Consider the following 27,773-nt stretch of genomic DNA (forward strand, 5'->3'; position numbering starts at 1 on the left):
TGTTTGATCAGATGGTCCCTCTGTCTGAATCTTTTGCAACACTCAGAACATCTAAATGGTTTCTGTCCTGTATGAATTCTCATGTGGATGGTCAGAATGGCTTTACGCCCAAAACTTTTACCACACTCAGGACAGCCAAATGGTTTTTCACCTGCATGAATTCTCATGTGTCTGGTCAGACTGCCATTTTGTCCAAATCTCTCACCACACTCAGAACAGACAAATGGTTTCTGTCGGGTTTTTTTTCATTTGCCTTGAATTTCCTTCTACAAGAGTGCAGTGGGCTCCAGACCCGGGGTCTAAAGCTGCACCCTTAACATTACTGACTTTGTATCCGAGGGCTCTCTTCAAGATGGTGACCTTTCCTCTCCTCAAACTGCCTTTGATCTCCTGCCCGACTTCTCAAGTTTGAGTAAGCGGAGCAGTGAGAGATCTTTTTCTTCTCCCCAATGGACCAATTTACACTGATGCAGTTTCACTGGATTCTTTTAGCCCATTGATGGTGTTGTTGCTGGTGTCCAGGATCAGAACTATCTGGTGGATGACACCGCTGATCTGGTGGATGACACAGCTGAGTGCTGCTACAGAGGAGATGTCTCCCCGCAGCACTGGGAGAAGTTGCACCATTTTCTTCATATGCCCTGGTGCCTAGGCGCTTTGTGGAGGTTTTAGCTGAGGTTTGTTTCTTTTGAAACATCCTCATACCAAGATCTCTCCTGGCAAACCCCTTCACAGTGGGACCAAGGACACTCGAGGCTCGTGTCCAGTAGGAACTCCAATCCACCTCTGTTCTGTGTGAATAATCATGTGTTTGTTTAGGTTGCCCTTTAGTCCAAATCTTTTACCACACTCACGACAAATGGTTTTTCACCTGTATGAATGATCATGTGTTTGCTCAAGCTACCATTTTGCCCAAATCTTTCTCCACACAGAACAGACAAAAGCTTTCTGTCCTGTATGAATTATCATGTGTATATTCAAATTGTCCTTTCGTCTAAATCTTTTCCCACACTCAGAACAAACAAATGGTTTTTGTCCCGTGTGAATTATCATATGTTTGTTTAGGTTGCCCTTTAGACCAAATCCTTTACCACACTCAAGACAGCCAAATGGTTTCTCTCCTGTATAACTTCTCGTTTGTCTGTTCAACGTGCTCTTTTGTCTCCCCTTTTTACTCTGGATAGGGCAACTAAATGATTTCTGTCTAGTATTCCTTCCCCTGTGTTTTTTTGAATAGTTGGTTTGACCACATACTTTTTTACATTCAGAGAAAATAAGTTGTTTCTTTGCAATGTTGCAACTGCTGGGACCAACAGATATGTTCCTGTTTTTCAGACAGTTAAAACCTGAACTAAGCTCTCTGCTATGTTTCCAGTCATAACTGTCATCAGTCTCAGTTCCAGAACTGTCTAAACTCCTGCCACTGGTATCTGGTTGCAAATGACTGTTTGGACCTGAGTTGTTGGCTGGTTGTGGTCCTCCATCATCCTCTCCATCAGCTTCTGCTGTCAGTGTTCTGAGTACAGATGAGCTGCTGGCTACAGGCTCAGCCTCTGTGCTCTCATCAATTCGGCATTGATGAAAGTGTGATGACTCAGGTTTTTCATCATTTTCACTCTTCACAGGGACGGCAGTGAAAGAGAACTTCATGACAACAGCCTCCTCCAACTGGTGTCCTTGTTGTCTGACCCAGAGCTCCTCTTTAATGACCTACTGGTCAATAGTCAAATTCCACTCCTGCTGTTCAGAGAGAGTTTCTGCTTTGATCAGCAACAACTGCTGCATGTCTGCAGAGAAACAATCTAATGGATGTTTGTTTTACACACATTCATCGGTCACATTCTTCATTCGGTCTCATTTGGGGGGGGGACTGTAACAACAGTGAAAAGAGCTCAACAGAGGCTGCACTTTATCAGGATGCTGAAGAAGGTAGGACTTAAATTCAGTCCCTCACCCAAGTCTACAGAGGACTCGTTGAAAGTATCCTCACCAGTGGTAATTACAGTGTGGTATGGCAATATCACCCTGGCTGAGACGAAACCACTGCGGCAGGTCGTCAAAACTGCAGAGAAGGCAATTAGCTATGGACACTATATATAGTAGTGTTCAGAATAATAGTAGTGCTAAAAAAAGGTTAAACTAAAAAGGTTAATCCAGGTTTTGAGTATATTTCTTATTGTTACATGGGAAACAAGGTACCAGTAGATTTAGTAGATTCTCACAAATCCAACAAGACCAAGCATTCATGATATGCACACTCTTAAGCCTATGAAATTGGGCTATTAGTAAAAAAAAAAAAAGTAGAAAAGGGGGTGTTCACAATAATAGTAGTGGGGCATTCAGTCAGTGAGTTCATCAATTTTGTGGAACAAACATGTGAATCAGGTGTCCCCTATTTAAGGATGAGGCCAGCATCTGTTCAACATGCTTTTCTCTTTGAAAGCCTGAGGAAAATGGGACGTTCAAGACATTGTTCAGAAGAACAGCGTAGTTTGATTAAAACGTTGATTGGAGAGGGGAAAACTTGTACGCAGGTGCAAAAAATTATAGGTTGTTCATCTACAATGATCTCCAATGCTTTAAAATGGACAACAAAAAAAAGACGCGTGGAAGAAAACAGAAAACAACCATCAAAACGGATAGAAGAATAACCAGAATGGCAAAGGCTCACCCATTGATCAGCTCCAGGATGATCAAAGACAGTCTGGAGTTATCTGTAAGTGCTGTGACAGAAGACACCTGTGTGAAGCTAATTTATTTGCAAGAATCTCCCGCAAAGTCCCTCTGTTAAATAAAAGACGTGCAGAAGAGGTTACAATTTGCCAAAGAACACATCAACTGGCCTATCAAATCAAATCAATTTTATTTATATAGCGCCAAATCACAACAAACAGTTGCCCCAAGGCGCTTCATATTGTAAGGCAAAAGCCATACAATAATTACAGAAAAACCCCAACGGTCAAAACGACCCCCTGTGAGCAAGCACTTGGCGACAGTGGGAAGGAAAAACTCCCTTTTAACAGGAAGAAACCTCCAGCAGAACCAGGCTCAGGGAGGGGCAGTCTTCTGCTGGGACTGGTTGGGGCTGAGGGAGAGAACCAGGAAAAAGACATGCTGTGGAGGGGAGCAGAGATCAATCACTAATGATTAAATGCAGAGTGGTGCATACAGAGCAAAAAGAGAAAGAAACACTCAGTGCATCATGGGAACCCCCAGCAGTCTACGTCTATAGCAGCATAACTAAGGGATGGTTCAGGGTCACCTGATCCAGCCCTAACTATAAGCTTTAGCAAAAAAGAAAGTTTTAAGCCTAATCTTAAAAGTAGAGAGGGTGTCTGTCTCCCTGATCTGAATTGGGAGCTGGTTCCAGAGGAGAGGAGCCTGAAAGCTGAAGGCTCTGCCTCCCATTCTACTCTTACAAACCCTAGGAACTACAAGTAAGCCTGCAGTCTGAGAGCGAAGCGCTCTATTGGGGTCATATGGTACTATGAGGTCCCTAAGATAAGATGGGACCTGATTATTCAAAACCTTATAAGTAAGAAGAAGAATTTAAATTCTATTCTAGAATTAACAGGAAGCCAATGAAGAGAAGCCAATATGGGTGAGATATGCTCTCTCCTTCTAGTCCCCGTTAGTACTCTAGCTGCAGCATTTTGAATTAACTGAAGGCTTTTCAGGGAGCTTTTAGGACAACCTGATAATAATGAATTACAATAGTCCAGCCTAGAGGAAATAAATGCATGAATTAGTTTTTCAGCATCACTCTGAGACAAGACCTTTCTAATTTTAGAGATATTGCGCAAATGCAAAAAAGCAGTCCTACATATTTGTTTAATATGCGCTTTGAATGACATATCCTGATCAAAAATGACTCCAAGATTTCTCACAGTATTACTAGAGGTCAGGGTAATGCCATCCAGAGTAAGGATCTGGTTAGACACCATGTTTCTAAGATTTGTGGGGCCAAGTACAATAACTTCAGTTTTATCTGAGTTTAAAAGCAGGAAATTAGAGGTCATACATGTCTTTATGTCTGTAAGACAATCCTGCAGTTTAGCTAATTGGTGTGTGTCCTCTGGCTTCATGGATAGATAAAGCTGAGTATCATCTGCGTAACAATGAAAATTTAAGCAATGCCATCTAATAATACTGCCTAAGGGAAGCATGTGTAAAGTGAATAAAATTGGTCCTAGCACAGAACCTTGTGGAACTCCATAATTAACCTTAGTCTGTGAAGAAGATTCCCCATTTACATGAACAAATTGTAATCTATTAGATAAATATGATTCAAACCACCGCAGCGTAGTGCCTTTAATACCTATGGCATGCTCTAATCTCTGTAATAAAATTTTATGGTCAACAGTATCAAAAGCAGCACTGAGGTCTAACAGAACAAGCACAGAGATGAGTCCACTGTCTGAGGCCATAAGAAGATCATTTGTAACCTTCACTAATGCTGTTTCTGTACTACGATGAATTCTAAAACCTGACTGAAACTCTTCAAATAGATCATTCCTCTGCAGATGATCAGTTAAGCTGTTTTACAACTACCCTTTCAAGAATTTTTGAGAGAAAAGGAAGGTTGGAGATTGGCCTATAATTAGCTAAGATAGCTGGGTCAAGTGATGGCTTTTTAAGTAATGGTTTAATTACTGCCACCTTAAAAGCCTGTGGTACATAGCCAACTAATAAAGACAGATTGATCATATTTAAGATAGAAGCATTAATTAATGGTAAGGCTTCCTTGAGCAGCCTGGTAGGAATGGGGTCTAATAGACATGTTGATGGTTTGGAGGAAGTAACTAATGAAAATAACTCAGAACAATCGGAGAGAAAGAGTCTAACCAAATACCGGTATCACTGAAAGCAGCCAAAGAGAACGATATGTCTTTGGGATGGTTATGAGTAATTTTTCTCTAATAGTTAAAATTTTATTAGCAAAGAAAGTCATGAAGTCATTACTAGTTAAAGTTAAAGGAATACTCGGCTCAATAGAGCTGACTCTTTGTCAGCCTGGCTACAGTGCTAAAAAGAAACCTGGGGTTGTTCATATTTTCTTCAATTAGCGATGAGTAGTAAGATGTCCTAGCTTTACGGAGGGCTTTTTTATAGAGCAACAGACTCTTTTTCCAGGCTAAGTGAAGATCTTCTAAATTAGTGAGATGCCATTTCCTCTCCAACTTACGGGTTATCTGCTTTAAGCTGCGAGTTTGTGAGTTATACCACAGAGTCAGGCACTTCTGATTTAAGGCTCTCTTTTTCAGAGGAGCTACAGCATCCAAAGTTGTCCTCAATGAGGATATAAAACTATTGACGAGACAATTTATCTCACAGAGTTTAGGTAGCTACTCTGCCCTGTGTTGGTATATGGCATTGGAGAACATATAGGCAGCTGATCACTGGAAAGATAAAATATATATGAATTAGATGATAAGTGCAATGTTAGGTCACCATAAAACTAATTTTTACTCAACAGAAGATTGTTTGTGTACGAGAACACCAGAAGCAAAGGGCTCTGGATGCCCTGAAATTATTACATACATCCAAATTAATGGCTATTTGGAAGGATTTTGTTGACGTTATTAAAATGTTTCTGGCCAGTGGGGAGATTCTTGTTAGCCTGGAAGCATAACAATGTAGGGGAAGCAGTTTTCTAAAAACATCATAATTTGCCTTAATTTTTCATTAAACGCCAGTAAGTTAAAAAATAAACAGTCATACTTTTAACTCTTTCTGGTCAGTTGTGCTTAGATTTCTCAGTTGTGAATTATCAGGGAAATGGGGGTTCCCACGCACCCCCACAAAACACACACACACACGTGTAGATTCAGTGTATTGCTCCTTGCATTGAATCCTCTTTCTTTCTTGAGAATTACATTCTTTTGGTCCTTTGTGTCCAGACAGGGCCTCAGAGACTCCTGGATGGAATCTGTCATTGTTCCCTTCATACCCACTTTATGGGCGTACCCTTCAGACAAAACACTGCCACCTATCGTGTCTGCTCATCCATGGATCAAAGTACACCGATAATGGCATAAATAAAAATAGCAAAGCCGGAATAACAAGATGCAGGAATAATGAGATCCTTTAGTATAACAAAAGTACATCATGATTTTTACAACCAGTTTTCTTGAGGAAAGTCAGAGGATGGACACAAACATTCTGAAGTCAATAAATATGTCTTGAAATTCATTTACATCACTTAATAAATAGACAATACATTCTGCATGGTAAATATGCCTGGAGTAGGCAGTTCTGAAACACTAGGTATGCAAGGAGACATGAGGGAAGCCACCAAGACATAAATGACAACTCTGAAGGAGTTAATGGCTTCCACTGTCGATACCACTGGGGTGGGTCGCAATGGCAATAAGCAATATAAACATCACTGACAACCACTATTTTGTCTGACGTATTGCACAATCAAAATACAGTAACATACCTATGAATGTAAGAGATTTATGACACATTGTCATATAGTTTATATAGATAGCTTAAAAATTTTATCTTGTATGAATTATCATGTGGGTTTTCAGGTTGCCCTTTTGGCCAAATCTTTTACCACACTGAGAACAGCCAAATGATTTTTGTCCTGTATGAATTATCATGTGTCTGTTCAGGGTGCTCTTTTGTCCAAATCTTTGACCACACACAGAACAGATAAATGATTTTTGCCCTGTATGAATTATCATGTGGTTGTTGAGGTTGCCCTTTTGTCCAAATCTTTGACCACACTCGGAACAGACAAATGCTTTCTGCCCTGTATGAATTCTCAAATGTATGTCCAGATTCCCCTTTTGTCCAAATCTTTTATCACACTCAGGACAGACAAATGGCTTTTCTCCTGTATGAATTTTTGTGTGTCTGGTCAGACTGCAACTTTTACTAAATCTTTTACCACACTCAGAACAAATGAATGGTTTCTGTCCTGTGTGAACTCTCATATGCATGTCCAGATTGCCCTTTCCTATAAATCTTTTACCACACTTAGGACAGCCAAATAGTTTTTCTCCTGCATGAATTTGTGTGTGTCTGGTTAGACTGCAACTTTGAGTAAATCTTTGACCACACTCAGAACAGACAAATGGTTTCTGCCCTGTATGAATTCTCAAATGTTTCTCCAGATTGCCCTTTTCTCCAAATCTTTTATCACACTCAGGACAGCCAAATGGTTTTTCGCCTGTATGAATTTTTATATGTCTGGTCAGACTGCAACTTTGACTAAATCTTTTACCACATTCAGAACAGACAAATGGTTTCTGCCCTGTATGAACTCTCATGTGCATGTCCAGTGTGCCCTTTCGTATAAATCTTTTACTACACTCAGGACAGCGAAATGTTTTTTCTTCTGCATGAACTGTCACGTGTTTGGTCAGACTGCCCTTTTGACTAAATCCGTTACCGCACTCAAGACAGTCAAATAGTTTCTCAACTGGATGATTCTCCATTTGTCTGTTCATAGTGTTTTTTTGTTTCCACATTTTACCACGGATAGGGCAACAATATAGTTTCTCACTTGCTTCTCTTCTCTTGTATTTCTTTGAATACTTCATGTGGCCACATACTTTGCTTGGACTAACACAGAAATTGCTAAAGTCACTGGCCTGTTTCCACTCATAAGTCTTCGAACTCTTATCACTGGTATCTGGTTGTAAATGACTGTTTGGACGTGAGTTGCTGGCTGGTTGTGGTCCTCCATCATCCTCTCCATCAGCTTCTGCTGTCAGTGTTCTGTGTACAGATGAGCTGCTGGCTACAGGCTCAGCCTCTGTGCTCTCATCACTTCGGCTTTGATGAAGCTGTGATGACTCTGGTTTTTCATCATTTTCACTATTCACAGGAACAGCAGTGAAAGAGAACTTGGTGATATCAGCCTCCTCCAGCTGCTGAAGCTGCTGACTGACCCAGAATTTCTCTTGTTCCTCTTTAATGTCCACCTGGTCAACATTCACATTCCACTCCTGCTGTTCAGAAAGAGTTTCTTCTTTAATCAGCGACAACTGCTGCATGTCTGCAAAGAACAAATGAAACTGATGTGTTTTACATTCCACACACAGTCAACTTCAGCCAAACATTACATTTACACAAATATGGTGATGAGACTAACTGACTCACACTCCGGTACAGTTTGTATCTTTATATATAGACATAGTATATAAAAAAGTCAGATATCTATATGTGATTATGTGTATACATAGGTATGTCTGTTTTTGACCATCCTGTTGCCTACCAACAGTAACCATGGAAACCCTCTGCAACAAATACACATACACAGCCCCAAACCCCCCGCTTGTTTAGCCTTTTTGACAAAATATGTCACTGCTCTGTTTAGTCCGATTTTAGGAGTACTGCCCCCACATCAATGTCACATGTATCCACAGCAAGCTTGAAGTACATCAAAACTAGGAGCTCACTGCACAGGTTCACACAACAAAATGGTTCTCACACCTCCAAAAGTCCACTCACAGGCATCCACCCAAACAAATAACATGTTTCATGGTTCTCAACAGGATTTTTTCCCAGAGTAGTGGGATGGAAAAATCACCTTAAAAAGCCAGGGGTTCGGGGATGCTTAGCCCCCCCCCGAGGCTTTCGCCTTATGGGCTTATGAAGGGCCTTTATAAGCCCATAGGCCTTTATTTTGAAGAGAAAAAAAACAAACCTTTTCCTTATTATAACATTAAATGAATGAATCATTAAACATGTCCATGAAGTCAAAGTTCAAGCAAAAAGACAGGTAGAAGAAGCCCCGCCCCTATTGTATACATGTCAACCTATACAGATTGCCCGTAAATTATACAGATTTTTTCCGAGTTTCAGAGTCATACGGACGTACAAATAAAGTCTTACAGATATTCAGGGTTTGGGCTGCAGCTGCTCTGTAATCAACCGTTTCTGCAGCGTGACTCCACTTTGAAGCGTGAAACGAGAATCGTCCTCCGTTCCGTTGGAACAGCTCCAAACGCTCTGCCGAGACAGAGTCCGGTCAGAATTAACAGCTTCAAAATGAATCGCCACTTTAAATAAAATGGCACCTCTTACAAACATTGTATTACAGACAATAAACTACCATCCACTAAAACGTTTTTTTTTTCCCCTCCCAAAATGAGATGTGCTGTATTCTTTATAAATTATATCCTCATGTGAAGCACAGTCAGCTGCAAGAGCTCAACTCAGATGTATGGAAAGACATTTATGCCAATAATGTCTGAAAGGAAATGCTTTTGACAAAAACTACAGATTTTGTTTATTTCTATTTATGTCCAGAGATCAAGGATCCACCATGTAGAGTTTATTATATCCAAAGTTTAAGGATCCAGTGACCAATTTCATATTTATTTATTTTAAGACTCAATAAAATGTTGTTCAATTTCAATTTAATCGGCTTATAAAGCGCCAAATCACAACAAAAGCCACCTCAAAGGCACTTCACATAGAACAGTTCAACATAAAAAATTTAAATAAATAAAAATTTAAAAACTCAAATACATAATTAAAAACAGTAATAAAACAATAAAACAGATAAAAATAAAAACTATTCATAAGAAAGAGAATAAAAATAGGCTTTAAGTCTTGACTTAAAAATGTCCATGGACTCCGACTGCCTCACGGTCGCAGGAAGACCGTTCCACAGAGCGTGTGCACGATAAGAAAAAGCTCTTTGACCTGGTGACATAGAAAACCTGTAAAGCCTACTTTTAGTACACAAAAAATTCACCAGAGGTATCGATTAGGGAATCGGATCAATAAGCGGAATCGATAATGATATCGTTAAAATCTTATCGATACCCATTCCTAATAAACAGAGGGGCGAAGTCGAGGATCATCGACATGCCAGTCTGCAACATCTGCACTGGCGAGGCGATTTTAGATACACTTGGTGAAGTTCTGAGGTATGTTTTATTTTGTTCATTATATTCGATTTTTCATTTTTTTATTAATGTATTTCCATTAGTGACACACAGTTCTTGTTTCTGTGGAAAAAAAAAAACAAACTAAATTTGACACATTCAGTTCTATAAAATTCATCTTGACGCATGAATACTAGATCTCTATTGTTTGAAATTCAACTGTGGAGGAAATACTAATGATCCTGACTGTTGTGAAAATGTAGGAACACGGACCCACAACAGGGGGCGCAAATGAACGGACAATGGAGGAAGTCAAATAACAACTCTTTACTGTTGTGAATAAGCACAACAAACACGGCGAATTACAATAATAGAAAAGAAGTCAATTCACAAAATGTGTCACGTGGGCAGGCTCGAAGATAAGAGATGTCTGTCCAAAGCAGAACCGGAACCACACGATTTCCTCCGCCACCGAACCCCGGGAATACTGGAGCCGCCAAGTCCCGAACTCCCAGGTGGCCACTGCCTCCGCTTGTCGGATCTGGTACTGCTGGCGAGGAACAAAAACAGTTAGGTGTGGGTGCGTTTGCACCCAGCAACACGTATGGTGGGAAACCACCTCCACCTCTCGTCGGAAGAAAACAACACAATATCTGTTATTCAAACACACAAAGCAACAGGTATTCCTGTCAGGAAGACAATATAGTCGGCTGAGAACGTTACCTCCTCGGTAGAGCGATATCTCGGCAAAGAGGTGGAGATGTCGTCTTGCTGATATACCACTGATGATCAGATGATTGGTGACAGCTGACATAGGTGATAAGTGACAGCTGTCACCCCGGCTGCTCCTGTGAGGCGGCAGCGCCCTCTGGTGCCTGGAGCCCGCACTCCAGGCAGGGTGCCCTCTGGTGGTGGTGGGGCCAGCAGTACCTCCTCTTCAGCGGCCCACACAACAGGACCCCCCCCTCAACGGGCGCCTCCTGGCGCCCGACCAGGCTTGTCTGGGTGACGGCGGTAGAAATCGGCCAGGAGGGCCGGGTCCAGGATGAAGCTCCTCTTCACCCAGGAGCGTTCTTCAGGTCCGTACCCCTCCCAGTCCACCAAATACTGGAAGCCCCGGCCCATCCTACGGACATCTAAGAGCCGGTGCACAGTCCAAGCCGGCTCGCCATCGATGATCCGGGCAGGAGGCGGTGCCGGACCCGGAGTACAGAGGGGTGAGGTATGATGCGGCTTTATCCGGGACACATGGAAAACAGGATGGATCCGCAGTTAGGCCGGAAGCCGAAGCCTCACTGCGGCTGGACTGATGACCTTGAGGATCGTGAAGGGACCGATGTAACGATCCTGCAGTTTAGGGGAGTCCACTTGGAGGGGAATGTCCTTTGTCGACAACCACACCTCCTGCCCTGGCCGATACGCAGGGGCCGGGGTCCGCCGACGGTCTGCATGGGACTTTGCCCTCATCCGGGCCTTTAGCAAAGCAGAACGGGCGGCACGCCACACCCGACGGCACTTCCGCAGGTGGGCCTGGACCAAGGGCACACCGACCTCTCCCTCAACCACCGGAAACAACGGGGGCTGGTACCCCAGACATACCTCAAAAGGGGAGAGGCCCGGTGGCTGAAGACACCTGGCTGTTATGGGCATACTCGATCCAGGCCAAATGGGTACTCCAGGCCGCCGGGTGCGCGGCTGTCACGCAGCGCAGGGCCTGTTCCACCTCCTGATTGGCCCGTTCTGCTTGCCCGTTGGTCTGAGGATGATACCCGGACGAGAGACTCACCGTGGCCCCCAGTTCCCGGCAGAAGCTCCTCCAGACTTGCGAGGAGAACTGGGGACCGCGATCGGAGACGATATCTGTTGGAATCCCATGCAGCCGGACGACGTGGTGGACCAGGAGGTCCGCTGTCTCCTGGGCAGTAGGGAGCTTCGGGAGGGCCACGAAGTGGGCCGCCTTGGAGAATCGGTCCACTATCGTGAGGATGGTGGTGTTGCCCTGGGACGGCGGGAGGCCCGTGACAAAATCCAGGCCGATGTGGGACCAGGGGCGATGAGGCACAGGCAGCGGCTGGAGCAGTCCCGATGCCCTGCGGTGGTCAGCCTTGCCCCTGGCGCAGGTGGTGCAGGCCTGGATATAGTCCCGGACGTCGGCCTCCAGGGACGCCCACCAGAAGCGCTGCCGGACAACTGCCACGGTTCTTAACACCCCCGGATGACAGGAGAACTTGGAGCCATGACAGAAGTCCAGGACTGCAGCCCTGGCCTCTGGTGGGACGTAAAGTTTGTTCTTCGGCCCAGTTCCGGGGTGCGGGTTCTGTGCCAGGGCCTCCCGGACGGTTTTTTCTACGTCCCAGGTGAGGGTAGCCACGATAGTGGACTCCGGGATGATGGGTTCCGGTGGATCCGACAACTCCGTTTTGACTTCGTCTTCATGCACCCGGGACAAGGCATCCGATCTCTGGCTTTTGGTCCCGGGGCGGTAGGTGATCCGGAAGTCAAAACGGCCGAAGAACAGTGACCAGCGGGCTTGCCTGGGGTTCAGCCGCTTGGCGGTCCTGATATACTCCAGGTTCCGGTGGTCAGTGAAAACCGTGAATGGCACGGACGTTCCCTCCAACAGATGTCTCCACTCTTCAAGAGCCTCTTTCACCGCAAGGAGTTCTCGATTGCCGACGTCATAGTTCCGTTCGGCCGGGGTCAACCTGCGGGAAAAATAGGCACACGGGTGAAGGACCTTATCGGTCTCTCCGCTCTGGGATAGCACGGCTCCTATCCCTGAGTCCGAGGCGTCCACTTCAACCACAAACTGGCGACTAGGATCGGGCTGCACCAGAACAGGTGCAGACGAGAAGCGCCGTTTCAACTCCTTGAACGCGGCATCGCACCGATCCGACCAGGTGAAGGGGACTTTTGGCGAGGTCAGGGCTGTCAGGGGGCTAACTACCTGACTGTAGCCCTTAATGAACCTCCTGTAGAAATTTACAAAGCCGAGGAACTGTTGCAGCTTCCTACGGCTGGTAGGTTGGGGCCAGTCTCTCACCGCCGCAACCTTGGCCGGATCAGGAGCGACGGAGTTGGGGGAGATGATAAACCCCAGGAATGACAAAGAAGTGCGGTGAAACTCACACTTCTCGCCCTTCACAAACAGCCGGTTCTCCAACAACCGCTGCAGGACCTAACGTACATGCCGGACATGGGTCTCAGGATCCGGAGAAAAGATGAGTATATCGTCTAGATATACGAAGACGAATCGGTGCAGGAAATCCCGCAAGACATCATTAACTAATGCTTGGAACGTTGCGGGGGCGTTGGTGAGGCCGAACGGCATGACCAGGTACTCAAAGTGACCTAAGGGGGTGTTAAATGCCGTCTTCCACTCGTCTCCCTTCCGGATCCGAACCAGGTGATACGCATTTCTAAGATCTAGCTTTGTGAATATTTGGGCTCCATGCAGGGGCGTGAACACTGAATCAAACAAGGGCAACGGGTATCGGTTACGAACCGTGATTTCGTTCAGCCCCCTGTAATCAATGCATGGACGAAGTCCGCCATCTTTCTTTCCCACAAAAAAGAAACCTGCACCCATCGGGGAGGTGGACCGGATCAACCTGGCAGCTAACGAGTCCCGGATGTAGGTCTCCATTGATTCGCGCTCAGGTCGTGAGAGGTTGTACAGCCTGCTGGACGGGAACTCAACACCTGGAACCAAATCAATGGCACAATCGTACGGACGGTGCGGGGGAAGGGTGAGCGCCAGGTCCTTGCTGAACACATCCACAAGGTCATGGTACTCCACCGGCACCGTCCCAAGATTGGGCGGGACTCTGACCTCCTCCCTAGCCTGGGAACCGGGAGGAACCGAGGAACCTAAACATACCCGATGGCAGGTCTCGCTCCACTGAACCACTACCCCGGACGGCCAATCGATCCGGGGATTGTGTTTTAACATCCAGGGGAACCCAAGAATCACACGGGAGGTGGCAGGAGTCACAAAAAACTCGATCTCCTCCCGGTGGTTCCCTGACACCACCAGGGTTACTGGTGGTGTCTTATGTGTGATTAGAGGGAGCAGGGAGCCATCTAGTGCCCGCACCTGCACAGGTGAAGTAAGCGCCACCAGAGGGAGCCCTGCCTCCCTGGCCCATCTGCTGTCTAGCAGAGTCCCTTCAGAGCCCGTGTCCACCAGTGCTGGGGCCTGAAGGGTTAAGTCCTCATAAAGGATTGTAACTGGGAGTCGTGTGGCAATATGGGTATGTCCCACGTGAATGTCTTGGCCCACCCCTGGCCCAGTTTCTAGGGGCGGGCGTTGGTGTTTAACCATTCGGGGCAGTCCCTCACTTGATGCTCTATTGAGCCACAAACAAAGCACGCTCCGCGGACCAGCCTCCTCTGTCTATCTGGTGGCCTAAATGTGGCCCTGCTCGTGTCCATAGCTTCATCAGCAGGGGGAGCTGTAACCACACGGAGTGTAGAGGCCGTGGAGCGTGGGGTGGGCGGAACTCGGTCGGAACCGGAAGGGAGAGGGACGGCGCGTGCCCGGCCACGCCCTTCGTCTCGTTCCCGACGGCGTTCTTCTAACCGATTGTCTAATCGTATAGCGAGATCAATAAGCCCGTCTAAATCCCGCGGTTCGTCCTTAGCCACCAGGTGCTCCTTCAGGACCAATGACAGTCCGTTTACGAAGGCGGCACGGAGGGCAGTGCTATTCCAGCCGGACCTCACAGCCGCGATGCGGAAGTCGACTGCATAAGCAGCTGCGCTCCGGCACCCCTGTCTCATTGACAGCAGCACGGCTGAAGCGGTCTCTCCTCTATTTGGGTGATCGAACACTGTTCTGAATTCCCTCACAAACCCATCATATGTCTGAAGGAGCCGTGAATTTTGCTCCCAGAGCGCTGTAGCCCAAGCGCGTGCCTCACCGCGAAGCAGATTAATCACATAAGCTATCTTACTAGCATCAGTCGCGTACATGACGGGACATTGTGCGAAGACGAGCGAACACTGCATAAGGAAGTCCGCGCACGTCTCTGGAGGGCTTATGTATGCTTCAGGGGAAGGTGGGAGGGGTCGCTGAACGACCTGTGGAACGTCACTGTTGCGCACAGGATCGACAGGAGGGGGAGCCGCAGCAGCGCCCTGAGGGCGCGCTTCCACCTGCGCGGCGAGAGCCTCCACCCTGCGGTTAAGGAGGACGCTCTGCTCGGTCATCAGATCCAACCGAGCCGTAAAAGCGGTGAGGATACGCTGCAACTCACCAATCATTCCTCCTGCAGACGCCTGTGTGCCCTGCTCTTCCATTGGCCGTTCAACAGCCGGTTGACGCCCCTCGGGGTCCATGACGTTGGCCGAGATATCCTGTTGTGAAAGTGTAGGAACACGGACCCACAACAGGGGGCGCAAATGAACGGACAATGGAGGAAGTCAAATAACAACTCTTTACTGTTGTGAATAAGCACAACAAACACGGCGAATTACAATAATAGAAAAGAAGTCAATTCACAAAATGTGTCACGTGGGCAGGCTCGAAGATAAGAGATGTCTGTCCAAAGCAGAACCGGAACCACACGATTTCCTCCGCCACCGAACCCCGGGAATACTGGAGCCGCCAAGTCCCGAACTCCCAGGTGGCCACTGCCTCCGCTTGTCGGATCTGGTACTGCTGGCGAGGAACAAAAACAGTTAGGTGTGGGTGCGTTTGCACCCAGCAACACGTATGGTGGGAAACCACCTCCACCTCTCGTCGGAAGAAAACAACACAATATCTGTTATTCAAACACACAAAGCAACAGGTATTCCTGTCAGGAAGACAATATAGTCGGCTGAGAACGTTACCTCCTCGGTAGAGCGATATCTCGGCAAAGAGGTGGAGATGTCGTCTTGCTGATATACCACTGATGATCAGATGATTGGTGACAGCTGACATAGGTGATAAGTGACAGCTGTCACCCTGGCTGCTCCTGTGAGGCGGCAGCGCCCTCTGGTGCCTGGAGCCCGCACTCCAGGCAGGGTGCCCTCTGGTGGTGGTGGGCCAGCAGTACCTCCTCTTCAGCGGCTCACACAACACTGACCTTTAATGGCATTGTGGCAACTCGTAATATGTGGACAAAAACCCAGTTATGTGTGATTTGGAGGTTATAAGGATTTTGTGTTGATTTTATGGATTTTATCACTTGGTTATACAGGTGGACCCTCAAAGGGGTTGACATGTATGCTATTGTGCATAACTGTAAAACATTCACAATCACTAGAATCGTGAAATTCATATTTTAGTAATTACTCTGTCCTGATTAGAACACTAAAAGCAATCACATAGTCAATGAGGGCATGATTTAATGTTGAAATAACTCAAAAAAGTATTTAATCATGAGAAATCCTAATGAACAAACGTACTGCAGTCATTGTTACATCATCTCCTGTTGTGTTTATAATAAATATTTATTTACAGTGACTTTTTTTTTCCTGGCTGAAATGCAGCTATGAATTAATGAATCTACCAGACTTAAAAATGTACACATTACATTTCATGCTATTTTGTCTAAAAATAAGTGTCCAAGGGTCATTATGTTAATCAAGAAATCATCTCACCTGAAACAACAACAGATGAGTTATGGTTTTAATTTATAAACATCAAAGATTTCTTTAAACTTAAAACTATTTTAATTACAAGTTATTTAATGTAAGAAAAAAACATAAGGATTTTCTTGAATAAACTGCTGGGTATAAATTAGCAGTTCTGATGTTCCTGACACACATCTACACTATTCTGTGTTTTGGCCTGATGCCTTGTTTCTTTTGACTTTAAAGTAAGGCTGTAACAAAGAGTAATAATAATAATAATAATAATAATAATAAAAAAATGATGGCTTTACTTCACAGAATTTGGTGCTCAAAATGCAGGCAATAATGTTTCAGAGGGGGAAGCTGGCCCTGCTGTCCCTGTGCCCCAGAGCTCGGTGCGGGGCACACGGCAGGAAAACTTTAGCGGCTACAGAGAACTTTTCCCGCAAGAAAGATTCCCATACGTGCAATGATCCACACCAGAGAACCTTTGTGCGCTAGTCCTATGGAAAAGGCATGTCATGAGGAACAGAAAAAAAAAAAAAAAAAAAAAACTGGTGTGAAACGGCAGGCAAATGATTTTCTTTTCTTGCCCACAATAACAGACAATAGTCCAATAGCGACTTTAATCAGCAGAAAAGTGAGTCGTGATTGACATCTTTAAATGGGTTTGACTGAGGTTGATGCATAATAAAAAAGGTTAATTTCTGTAGTTTGATTGTGGACCTGCTGCGAGACCAGAATCAGAAATAATCATTTGATGATGATCAGAAATGAAGAAATGATGAGAAATTATAATTTTCCTGCTACACACCCTTGGAAACAATGTAATGGCCCAATGTCAGCGTAATTTTTTCATGCAGCAGCGTAATGGGCCGTTACACTGTTCTGATGCTAGTGAGAACCCTGCATTTCTTAAAGAGATCAGTCAGTGTCTCTATAACCATCCCCAAATTAGGAACAAACCTCCTGTAAAAATCAGACATACCAAACACTGTCATACGTTTTCATTCATTTGTTGGTACTAGAAGAACTGCCTCCACTTTGGTATGACAAAGCATCACCTTTCTTTGCCCAATCTCATTCCCAAGATATGTCAATTTCAATTTATTTTCCTTTATATAGCGCCAAATCACAACAGAGTTGCCTCAAGGCGCTTTACACAGGTAAGGTCTAACCTTACCAACCCCCAGAGCAACAGTGGTAAGGAAAACCTCCCTCAGAGGAAGAAACCTCAAGCAGACCAGACTCAAAAGGGTGACCCTCTGCTTGGGCTATGCTACAAACATAAATTACAGAAACAATTCACAGAACAATTCACAAGAAATGCTGTTGGTGCACAGGACAGGAGGGTCGCCAACACAAATACAACTCCCATATGTCACTTGCCATTTTCCAAAGTCCCACCTTAGCAAATTCACAACTAGACCTGCCTTTTACAACCTGTCAAATGATCAGTGTGCTCTCCCCAAGAGTCATTGTACATAACCACATCATCAACGTAGGGGACTACAGAGCTCATTTGTTACGGTGTTTATATTCACCTGAAAAGCAGCGAAGAGCATTCTTCATGAGTGGAAATGACCTTGGCCCGTGGGGTCAGATGTACCTGCCAATAACCTTTCAGTAAATCCAACTTTGACACAACCTCTGTTCTGCCAATCCTGTATATGCAGTTTTCCAATCTGGGAATGGGAAATGCATCAGCCTTGGTCACCTGATTCACTTTCCTGCAGGGCTGTGAAATGAAAATTGTGAAATCTGAGGAAAATTTGCACGGGGTTGGGGGGTGCAGCCCCCCCATGAGCAGAGATCTAGGGTCCACAGGGCCCCAGAAAACAAATCAATTATGTATCTAATGATACATTTCCAGCATCTCCTGGGAGAACAAAATCTCAAAAGAAGTGCATATGATCCTCAATTCAACCTGTCATTTGACCTGCCAATGATAATGTTGAAATAACAGAATATGACGTGGAAGTAGGACCTGGAATGAGTTTCCTTTTCATTGTAAACCAAATTATGCATCAACTCAGAAGAATTAAACTTCATGATATTCATGAAGACTGAAAAGACTGTTAAAGCATTTCAAAAACCACAGCTAAAGCCTGTAGAATATTTTGAAAATCATGGTAAAATATCAGTAACACATCTTATAGTAAAAAAGTCACTTATGGGTGATTCTTTAACTACAGGCACTATTGGCCTTGTAAATGTAATTTCCACCACACCATTGCCTTACAATATAAAGCGCCTTGGGGCAACTGTTTGCTGTGATTTGGCGCTATATACATGTGCTCTGATGTCACTGTTTATCTCCATAGAAACTACCCAAACAATCTTTCATACAAACTGTTTAAAGGGACATTACAGTGTTGTGGTGGAAATTACGGCAATAGTGTGGGACAACTACATTTTGTTTTAAAAAAATCACAACAGTTGTATGACATTGAATACCCCAATTATGTTTTGATTATTTTACTGATATTTTATTCAGAGATATTTTAAAACATTAGAAAAAACGTTTCTTTACCATTCATTTTTATCACTGAAGATCAAAAGTCTGGGTGTGGGACAAGCACAAAACGGCAATATTTGCATATAATGATGCTGAAAAAAGGTGAAAAAGTCATCATAGACTACTAGAACAAATTTCTTAACACACTTTCATTGTAAAGATAACTATAAAAGTGTGAAATTTGTTGTGTGGGCGGCCAGAAGAGGAGGTACTGCTGGCCCACCACCAGAGGGCGCCCCGTCTGAAGTGCGGGCTTCAGGCACGAGAGGGCGCTGCCGCCCCACAAGAGCGGCCGGGGTGACAGCTGTCACTCATCGGCTGTGACAGCTGTCGCCAATCATCTGCGCCTCACCCCTAATAAAAGCAGGATGACACCTCCACCACGTCGCCGAGATATTGTTCTACCAAGGAGGTAACTTTCTGTGTTACTAACGTTGTTTTCAGTAAATACGTTGTTGCAGCTGTCTTCCTGAAGAACCGGCGTATGCCGCGACTGCTTCGCTCTGCATCCCGCCAGATAAGTGATTGACAGTAGCTGCACGAGTGTGGATGAGAGGTGGAGGTGGAATAACCACCATACTTGTTACGGGGTGTACACACACCCACACCTGACTGTTTTTGCTCTTAGCCAGCAGTACCAGATCTGACACGCGGAGACTGTGGCCACCTGGGTGACTCGGAACCTGGCGGCTCCAGTATTCTCCTGGTTCGGTGGCGGAGGAAATCGTGTGGTTCCGGTTCTTCTCCAGACAGACGTCTCCTATCGTCGAGCCTGCCCACACGACACCTTGTTTCATTGACTTTGTATACATTCTATAATCTGCTGTGTGTAGTTGTGGCATTCACAACAGTAAAGTGTTCAAATTTGACTTCTCCTATTGTCCGTTCATTTGCGCCCCCTGTTGTGGGTCCGTGTCACTACACTTTCACAACAAAATTTACCTTTTTTTCTGTTTTTCATACAATATGATCAAAGGACATAATAAGTGCCCGTAGTCTAAGAATCACCCTTATATTCTTGTGAATTAAATCCACTGTCTTTTTCCCCAATGAAAAAAGTCTCTAATTCGCCATCTTCCCTCTGTCCGACGTCTCTCCGTGACACAGACATGCCGCAAAATTCTTCTTTTAAAAACTTGATGAATCTAAAAGTATGCGATGTCCACATGCTACTTTTAGCCTAAAAACAGCATCTTGCAGCAGGAGGTGTACAGCGTTGCCGTAGCATGCAGCCAGTCCCGCTTTACAGCAACTGTCTTAACAGCCACGCTTTGACTGGAATTTTACTCCGTGGAACTCCGCGGATCCTGATCTGTATCTGTTATACAGATCAGTGTCCGCAGATTTATAAAACTTGCACGATGTCATTAAAAAAGAACGCTTGGTGATGCGCATTATACAAACACTGTGACGATCACGATTACACAGTAAAACATTAACACCCCAACTCCCCCCATGATGAAATCCACTTCCTGTAGTCAATACAAACTCTGGATATATTATTGGTTTTGGGATAAGAACCATGGGAGAAGTCCATTCACTCTGCCCATGTTCTATCACTCCCATATCCAACATACAAGACATCTCTTCCCTTAGACACTACAATTTGCAGTGTGCCAGCCTATAAAGGTGCTGCTTGACTGAAGTGACACTGCTTACAACCCCTGGCAATAATTCTGGAATCACCGGCCTCGGAGGATGTTCATTCAGTTGTTTAATTTTGTAGAAAAAAGCAGATCACAGACATGACACAAAATTAAAGTCATTTCAAATGGCAACTTTCTGGCTTTAAGAAACACTATAAGAAATCAAGAAAAAAAGATTGTGGCAATCAGTAACGGTTACTTTTTTAGACCAAGCAGAGGAAAAAAATATGAAATCACTCAATTCTGAGGAAAAAAATATGGAATCACCCTGTAAATTTTCATCCCCCAAATTAACACCTGCATCAAATCAGATCTGCTCATTGACATTCACCCTATGTGTCTTTTTGCAAGGATTGTTTTTGCTCTATGGCAAGATGCATTATCATCTTGAAAAATGATTTCATCATCCCCAAACATCCTTTCAATTGTCCAAAATATCAACATAAACTTGTGCATTTATTGATGATGTAATGACAGCCATCTCCCCAGTGCCTTTACCTGACATGCAGCCCCATATCATCAATGACTGTGGAAATTTACATGTTCTCTTCAGGCAGTCATCTTTATAAATCTCATTGGAAAGGCACCAAACAAAAGTTCCAGCATCATCACCTTGCCCAATGCAGATTCGAGATTCATCACTGAATATGACTTTCATCCACAGTCCACAATTGCTTTTCCTTAGCCCATTGTAACCTTGTTTTTTTATGTTTAGGTGTTAATGATGCCTTTCGTTTAGCTTTTCTGTATGTAAATCCCATTTCCTTTAGGCGGTTTCTTACAGTTCGGTCACAGACGTCGACTCCAGTTTCCTCCTATTCGTTCCTCATTTGTTTTGTTGTACATTTTTCGATTTTTGAGACATATTGCTTTAAGTTTTCTGTCTTGACGCTTTGATGTCTTCCTTGGTCTACCAGTATGTTTGCCTTTAACAACCTTCCCATGTTGTTTGTATTTGGTCCAGAGTTTAGACACAGCTGACTGTCAACAACCAACATCTTTTGCAACATTGCGTGATGATTTACCCTCTTTTAAGAGTTTGATAATCCTCTCCTTTGTTTCAATTGACATCGCCATGATTCATGTCAGTCCACTTGGTGCAACAGCTCTCCAAGGTGTGTTCACTCCTTTTTAGATGCAGACTAACGAGCAGATCTGATATGATGCAGGTGTTAGTTTTGGGGATGAAAATTTACAGGGTGATTCCATAATTTATTCCTCAGAATTGAGTGATTCCATATTTTTTTCCTCTGCTTGGTCTAAAAAAGTAAGTTACTGACTGCCACAATTTTTTTTCTTGATTTCTTATAGTGTTTCTTAAAGCCAGAAAGTTGCCATTTGAAATGACTTTAGTTTTGTGTCATGTCTGTGATCTGCTTTTTTCTACAAAATTAAACAACTGAATGAACATCCTCTGAGGCCGGTGATTCCATAATTATTGCCAGGGGTTGTATTTTGTTGCACCACCTCTGGCTTTTATAACAGCTTGCAGTCTCTGAGGCATGGACTTAATGAGTGACAAACAGTACTCTTCATCAATCTGGCTCCAACTTTCTCTGATTGCTGTTGCCAGATCAGCTTTGCAGGTTGGAGCCTTGTCATGGACCATTTTCTTCAACTTCCACTAAAGATTTTCAATTGGATTAAGATCCGGACTATTTGCAGGCCATGACATTGACCCTATGTGTCTTTTTGCAAGGAATGTTTTCACAGTTTTTGCTCTATGGCAAGATGCATTATCATCTTGAAAAATGATCTCATCATCCCCAAACATCCTTTCAATTGATGGAATAAGAAAAGTGTCCAAAATATCAACGTAAACTTGTGCATTTATTGATGATGTAATGACAGCCATCTCCCCAGTGCCTTTACCTGACATGCAGCCCCATATCATCAATGACTGTGGAAATTTACATGTTCTCTTCAGGCAGTCATCTTCATAAATCTCATTGGAACAGCACCAAACAAAGGTTCCAGCATCATCACCTTGCCCAATGCAGTTTCGACATTCATCACTGAATATGACTTTCATCCAGTCATACACAGTCCACGATTGCTTTTCCTTAGCCCATTGTAACCTTGTTTTTTTTTCTGTTTAGGTGTTAATGATGCCAGGGGTTGTATATCCACATCATGGACACCTAGTGTCTTGGAAAAGAGAAGGAAATTCAAATAGCTCTTCCACCTCACTATACACTGACCACCTGGTCAATGCATATGTTTCACATAAAGTGACTCCAGAGCCTCAGAGTTCTTCCAAGGGAACCCTACAATCTCAGCATCTTAAATAACTTCTTCAAGTATGTGGCTAATAACGCCACAAGATGGAGCAGGCCTACATGCATGACCCTGATACCACCTCAGCAAGTCAGCGTGACACCGTCTAGTCATACTCCTTCCTTCTGGAGTGGTAATCACAGAATTTTGATCTCCTACCCTTTTCTAACTTGTGCCAGGACCACAGAAGGATGCACTTAGACCAGATGTGTGTTGTGGCACCAAAGAACTTGGTCTCAGACTACAAAATGCCGATCAACAGCCATCTGGTCCAACTGTGATGTCATCTGTTGTTGAGTCTGGTTAAGATTCTACCTGGCAACTTGACATGCGAACCACAAATGATCTTTAGCCCTCTGTGGTCTGAGGGCATTTGTTTGGACAGTTCACTCGCCTGGCATAAATGTTCTATAATTGCTGTTAACAGCTCTCCCTGCATCCCACAATCAGGTTTTATGTCTCTTTTTTCAGGACAACCTGTGCTTTCAGAATATATGTTTTTCTTGTGTTTTATAAGTGTAATAAATGTTTACAATCAAAAATAGGCAAGGAAAAAATAAAGCGAAAAATAATTTTCCACACACATTTATTCAAAACACACAAACTATAAAAAACAACTGTTTTGACACTTTAAAAAGGTAATTTGAGGTCTTGTGTGAAAGACTGTACAACAAAAAGGTTCAAAGAATAAACACAAATGCACATTTTGAACAATATATACAAAATGTTCCATGCGTTTTGTTGTCCATTGATTATGGTAAACAGTGCTTTACGCAGAGAAAGCAACAGAGTTATCCAGTAACATTCACATGCAAACTAGTGGAGCAATCCTGATAGTTACACACTCTTTGTTTGAGCACATGAGATTGTCATCAGAGGTGCTCCGTCTGCTTTCACTGATCACTGTGAGTAATGGCACAGGGCACACCGAGTATGTATGTACTCATTAGAGCACCCAGGGGGCTATTCAAACAGGCCAGCTAGTAACATATCACTCCTGAAAACGATCTTTGGCTTTTCACGTGAGGGAAATCTGCCCTACGATTGGATTTTGGAAAACCGTGTGATGGTGAACCAATTCCGATTGGACACTCACATTGCACACGTCATCACACAGCTTCTTTGAGGAGTACAAAGATGGCCGATGGCTGGCTCGAAAGTCCACGGAGTTAACTTTTCGGCAAAAAAAGTAAGTTTCTATTTCCTATCATTCAAAAGTTATTTATAATTTAGAAAAGCTTGGTCTTAGCCGTCATATACGACGGCGACGGCCCCAGAGGGTTAAACTCTGCCACATACTGTAGCATAGCTATACTCACTTATATTCTATTTTTCATGTAATCTGTTCACATTGGTATTTATGCACCCACCAGCAAACATTGCAATATACTTTAGTCACCTTTCTTTAATGTAATTTTTTTTCCCTTTACTGCGGCAACAAGTGATTTTCCCTGATGTGGGATCAAGAAAGCTCATCTTATCTTGTACGTGAGGCCCCAGGTCTCCACACTGGAGGCAAGTGAATGACACGATACATAAAACACAAGCAATGGTGACCAGAACCCTGTGATTTATTCTACTAGATCACCACTAGATGCCAGTATTTAATCACTCACAGTCAGTCAAGGCTGTTCTGTCTTTACGGTGTGGTCATTTTCTATGTTAAAATGCACCAACACGGGTCAAAATAGCAGGTTCACTGGTCTTCACTGATATCTGTCAGAATATAAAAGTGTCAGAGCTGAATATGCAGTCATTTTTATGAAGTTACTGACAGACATTTTGCTCATTCACTCACTCATTCAATCATATGCATGCCCTGCTAACTGCAAGGAGAAAAAACACGACAATTTGATTCTACACTAGATTCATCATTTTACATACACAGATATGCACTGAAGGAAAAAAAAAAAAAAAAAATTCCAAATGGATGATGTAAATTTTGAGCCAGTCCTTGTGATCTCACTGAAGGCCTCCTGACTGACCATCTCAGAGGTCATTAGTGTTAATAAACAGTGTGTAAATTTCAGCATTGTATCCTTGTTAGTTTCTGAGATGTGACTTGAATTAGGGGGGAGGGGTCATGACTCATTTTACTGAAAAAACATTGCACGGGTGAGAACCACACAAGACTCTATAGTTTAGAAATTTTCATTGTGTTTGTCATTTTGTATACACTTGATTTACATGTTACATGTCTTCATCATTGATCATGTGCTCAGTTTTGAAGGAATACTCAGCTGTACTGATGACTGTCACTATGTAAAAACTTTAGAAGTTAACTGATGACCAATCAGAAAGACAAAATGCTGAAATTCTACAGTTTATGGGTACTATTGACACATTTAAAATGTGAAGGAAATCAGATGTCAGTTGGGAACATTTTCTGTATCTAGTAATTTGTGGTGGATTTACACTTAAGGGTCTCCCATATTTCAGTCTTACCATCAGCATCTGGTTGTAAATGACTGCATGGACCCAAGTGGCTGTCTGTTTGTGATCCTCCACAGTCGTCTCCTTCAGCTTCTATTTTCAGTGTTCTGTGTTCACTTGAGTTAGAGGTAAGAAGCTCAACTTCTCTGCTCTCATCGCTTTGACTTTGATGAAGCTGTGATGACTGTGGTTTCTCTTCATCTTCACTCTTCACAGAGACAACAAAGAAAGGAAACTCAGTGAGATCAGCCTCCCCAGACCATGATGTTGTTTTCCCTGCTGAGTTACCCAGAGTTCCTCCTGTTCCTCTTTAATGTTTGGAGGCTTTGAGACCATTTGGTTTAGATTTAGATTCCATTCCTGTTGCTTAGGGAGAATATCTTCTTTACTCACAAACAGCTGCTGCATCTCTGTAAGGAACAATTTAAAAGGACACAACCCATTTTCATTTAAATGTGCATTTACCTTCAAATCACCCCTCTGAGTCTGGTCTGCTTGAGGTTTCTTCCTCAATATCACCAGAGGGAGTTTTTCCTTACACTGCTGCCAGCTCTAGGGGTTGGTAAGTTTAAACCTTACTTGTGTTAAGCTCGAGGCAGCTTTGCTGTGATTTGGCACCATATAAATGAAATAAACTGAAATCTGAAAACCGTGTTTAAATAAATAGGAAATCCTCTGCTCATCAAAGTCTCAGCCTTTTGTGGCGAATGCTGGTGGACCAATTCATGATTACAACCACCAGCGGCACTTAATATTTTTACTTCATTACTTGCCCTAAATTTCCCCAGTTCCAACTTTTTTTGTGAAATGTACGAATACATGATGTGTATACTGTCTGCAATCAAATAGAAGTCAGAGTAAATACAACGGCTCACTATGGGTTTTTTTTTTCTTTATTTGCATTTTCCATACCACGATAAAAAATTTCTGATTTATCATGTATTTAAATCATTAATCATAAGAAAATGTAATTTTAATGCGTATTTTTTGTGTTGGCTAAATAAAACCTCCAGCGTAATAACTCAAATCTATGAAGTAAAAATACCGCAGTGAAGTTAGTTTTAAGTTGAATATTCGACAGACATCTGCTCCGGTTTTCCCTCTTCTTTACTGCAGGTAAACGTTTTCTTTGCTCCAGTTAAACCTCCAGCAAGCTACTCCAACATTTCAAGTGCGCCCGTATTGCAGACGTTACAGTAAACAAGCGGAGATAGTAGACAGCTACGTTGAGTAACAACTTCCTGTTTTCAAAATAAAAAGGTGGAATATTCAAACCAGAGATACTGTTTAAAGCTATTGAGCGAAAATGCTAATGTTTACATTTAAAATTTATTAAAAATATGAACCGATTTAAAATGCAAAAACAAGAGACGTATCTTATGCAGCCAGTGGAGCGCTATGGTTCCACATGGATTTTGAGTCAATTGAGCACATGACCTGGAAGTCATTGAGCTGAAATGCTAATATTTATATATAAACATTTATTAAAAATATGAACAGATTTAAAATGTAAAAACAAGAGGTGTATTTCATGCAGCCAGTGGAGCTTCCAGGTCATGTGATCAATTGACTCAAAATCCATGTGGAATAACAGTACTCCAGCGCCCCACTGGCTGCATGAGATACACCATTTGTTTTTTCATTTTAAATAGGTTAATATTTTTATAATTAATTTTAAACGTAAACATTAGCATTTTTGCTCAACATCTCCTCGGTAGCTTTAAACATCTCTGGTTTGAACATCCCACTTTTATTTTGAAAACAGGAAGTTGGTACTCGACGTAGCTGTCTATCGCCGCTTGTTTACTGTAACGTCTGCAATACGGGCGCACTTGAAATGTGGCTTGCTCAGAGTCGCTCTGTAGCCGGAGCAAAGAACAGGTTTAACTGGCGCGAAGAGGACGTAAGGGAAAACCGGTGCAAATGTCTGTCGAAGATCTAACGTAAAACTAGTTTCACTGCGGTGGTAAACATGAATGTGGTGGAGCTGGTCTAAAATAAAGTTTGGTGTACCAACCTGCTCTGTATCAGCAAACTTCAGGCTCGAAAACATCATCCAACACTTTAACTCGTTTCTTCTCTTTTTAAAAAAATTCACTATTTCCTTCTCAGTTCTCCGCGATTAGCAGTTAGCCGCTATTTCAACTTTCATCAACCTTCAAAGCTCTTGGACGTTTTCGTGCTCACGTCGTCTTTCTTCTTCTTCCGTCTTATTGTCGGATTTTGTTGGTCTGGTTCTCTTAAAAAAAAAAAAAAAAAAAAAAACATATTCGACGTTTGCACGGTGAAATTTAATCTATTTTAAGAAGAACACTCAATGTTGGTCCAGCTAACCAGTTAGCGCACTGCTGCTGCTGCGCCGCAGCTTCTTCTTCTGTTTATTTGGCAGTTTGTAACGTAATGGCGCAGTACCGCCACCTGCAGGACTGGTGTAGCTCAGTGAAGCTGAGTTATGAGGTAAAAACAGCAAAAATGGTGACAAAGGTC

At 43.4% G+C, this 27,773-nt stretch overlaps 2 protein-coding genes and 1 long non-coding RNA gene across 5 annotated transcripts in view; 1 reads left to right on the top strand and 2 right to left on the bottom strand.

Moving 5' to 3' along the window:
- Positions 1-6,641, top strand: LOC117504875. Its single transcript, XR_004558933.1, has 3 exons — positions 1-226; positions 945-1,065; positions 6,537-6,641. It is a non-coding gene; the product is annotated as an uncharacterized LOC117504875 (long non-coding RNA).
- Positions 1-27,773, bottom strand: part of LOC117504829 — a 252,950-nt gene that overhangs the window by 179,759 nt on the left and 45,418 nt on the right. The gene's annotated exons all lie outside the window — the stretch shown is intronic.
- Positions 768-27,536, bottom strand: LOC117504834 (zinc finger protein OZF-like). 3 transcript variants are annotated; one of them, XM_034164380.1, is made up of 5 exons: positions 27,304-27,536; positions 25,575-25,696; positions 25,299-25,494; positions 6,652-8,011; positions 768-849 (listed from the first exon to the last, which is right to left on the bottom strand). In XM_034164380.1, the coding sequence occupies exons 2-5, from the start codon at positions 25,692-25,694 to the stop codon at positions 828-830; spliced, it is 1,698 nt and encodes a 565-aa protein (XP_034020271.1). In that variant the 5' UTR covers positions 25,695-25,696; positions 27,304-27,536; the 3' UTR covers positions 768-827. The 3 variants fall into 3 exon arrangements, with proteins under 3 accessions (XP_034020271.1, XP_034020270.1, XP_034020272.1); XM_034164379.1 differs by lacking the exon at positions 27,304-27,536 and having other exon boundaries at positions 25,575-25,725; XM_034164381.1 differs by lacking the exons at positions 768-849; positions 6,652-8,011; positions 27,304-27,536 and adding an exon at positions 1,592-1,787 and having other exon boundaries at positions 25,575-25,725.

This window comes from Thalassophryne amazonica, chromosome 23 (genome assembly GCF_902500255.1).
Source record: "Thalassophryne amazonica chromosome 23, fThaAma1.1, whole genome shotgun sequence".
Lineage (NCBI taxonomy): Eukaryota > Metazoa > Chordata > Actinopteri > Batrachoidiformes > Batrachoididae > Thalassophryne > Thalassophryne amazonica.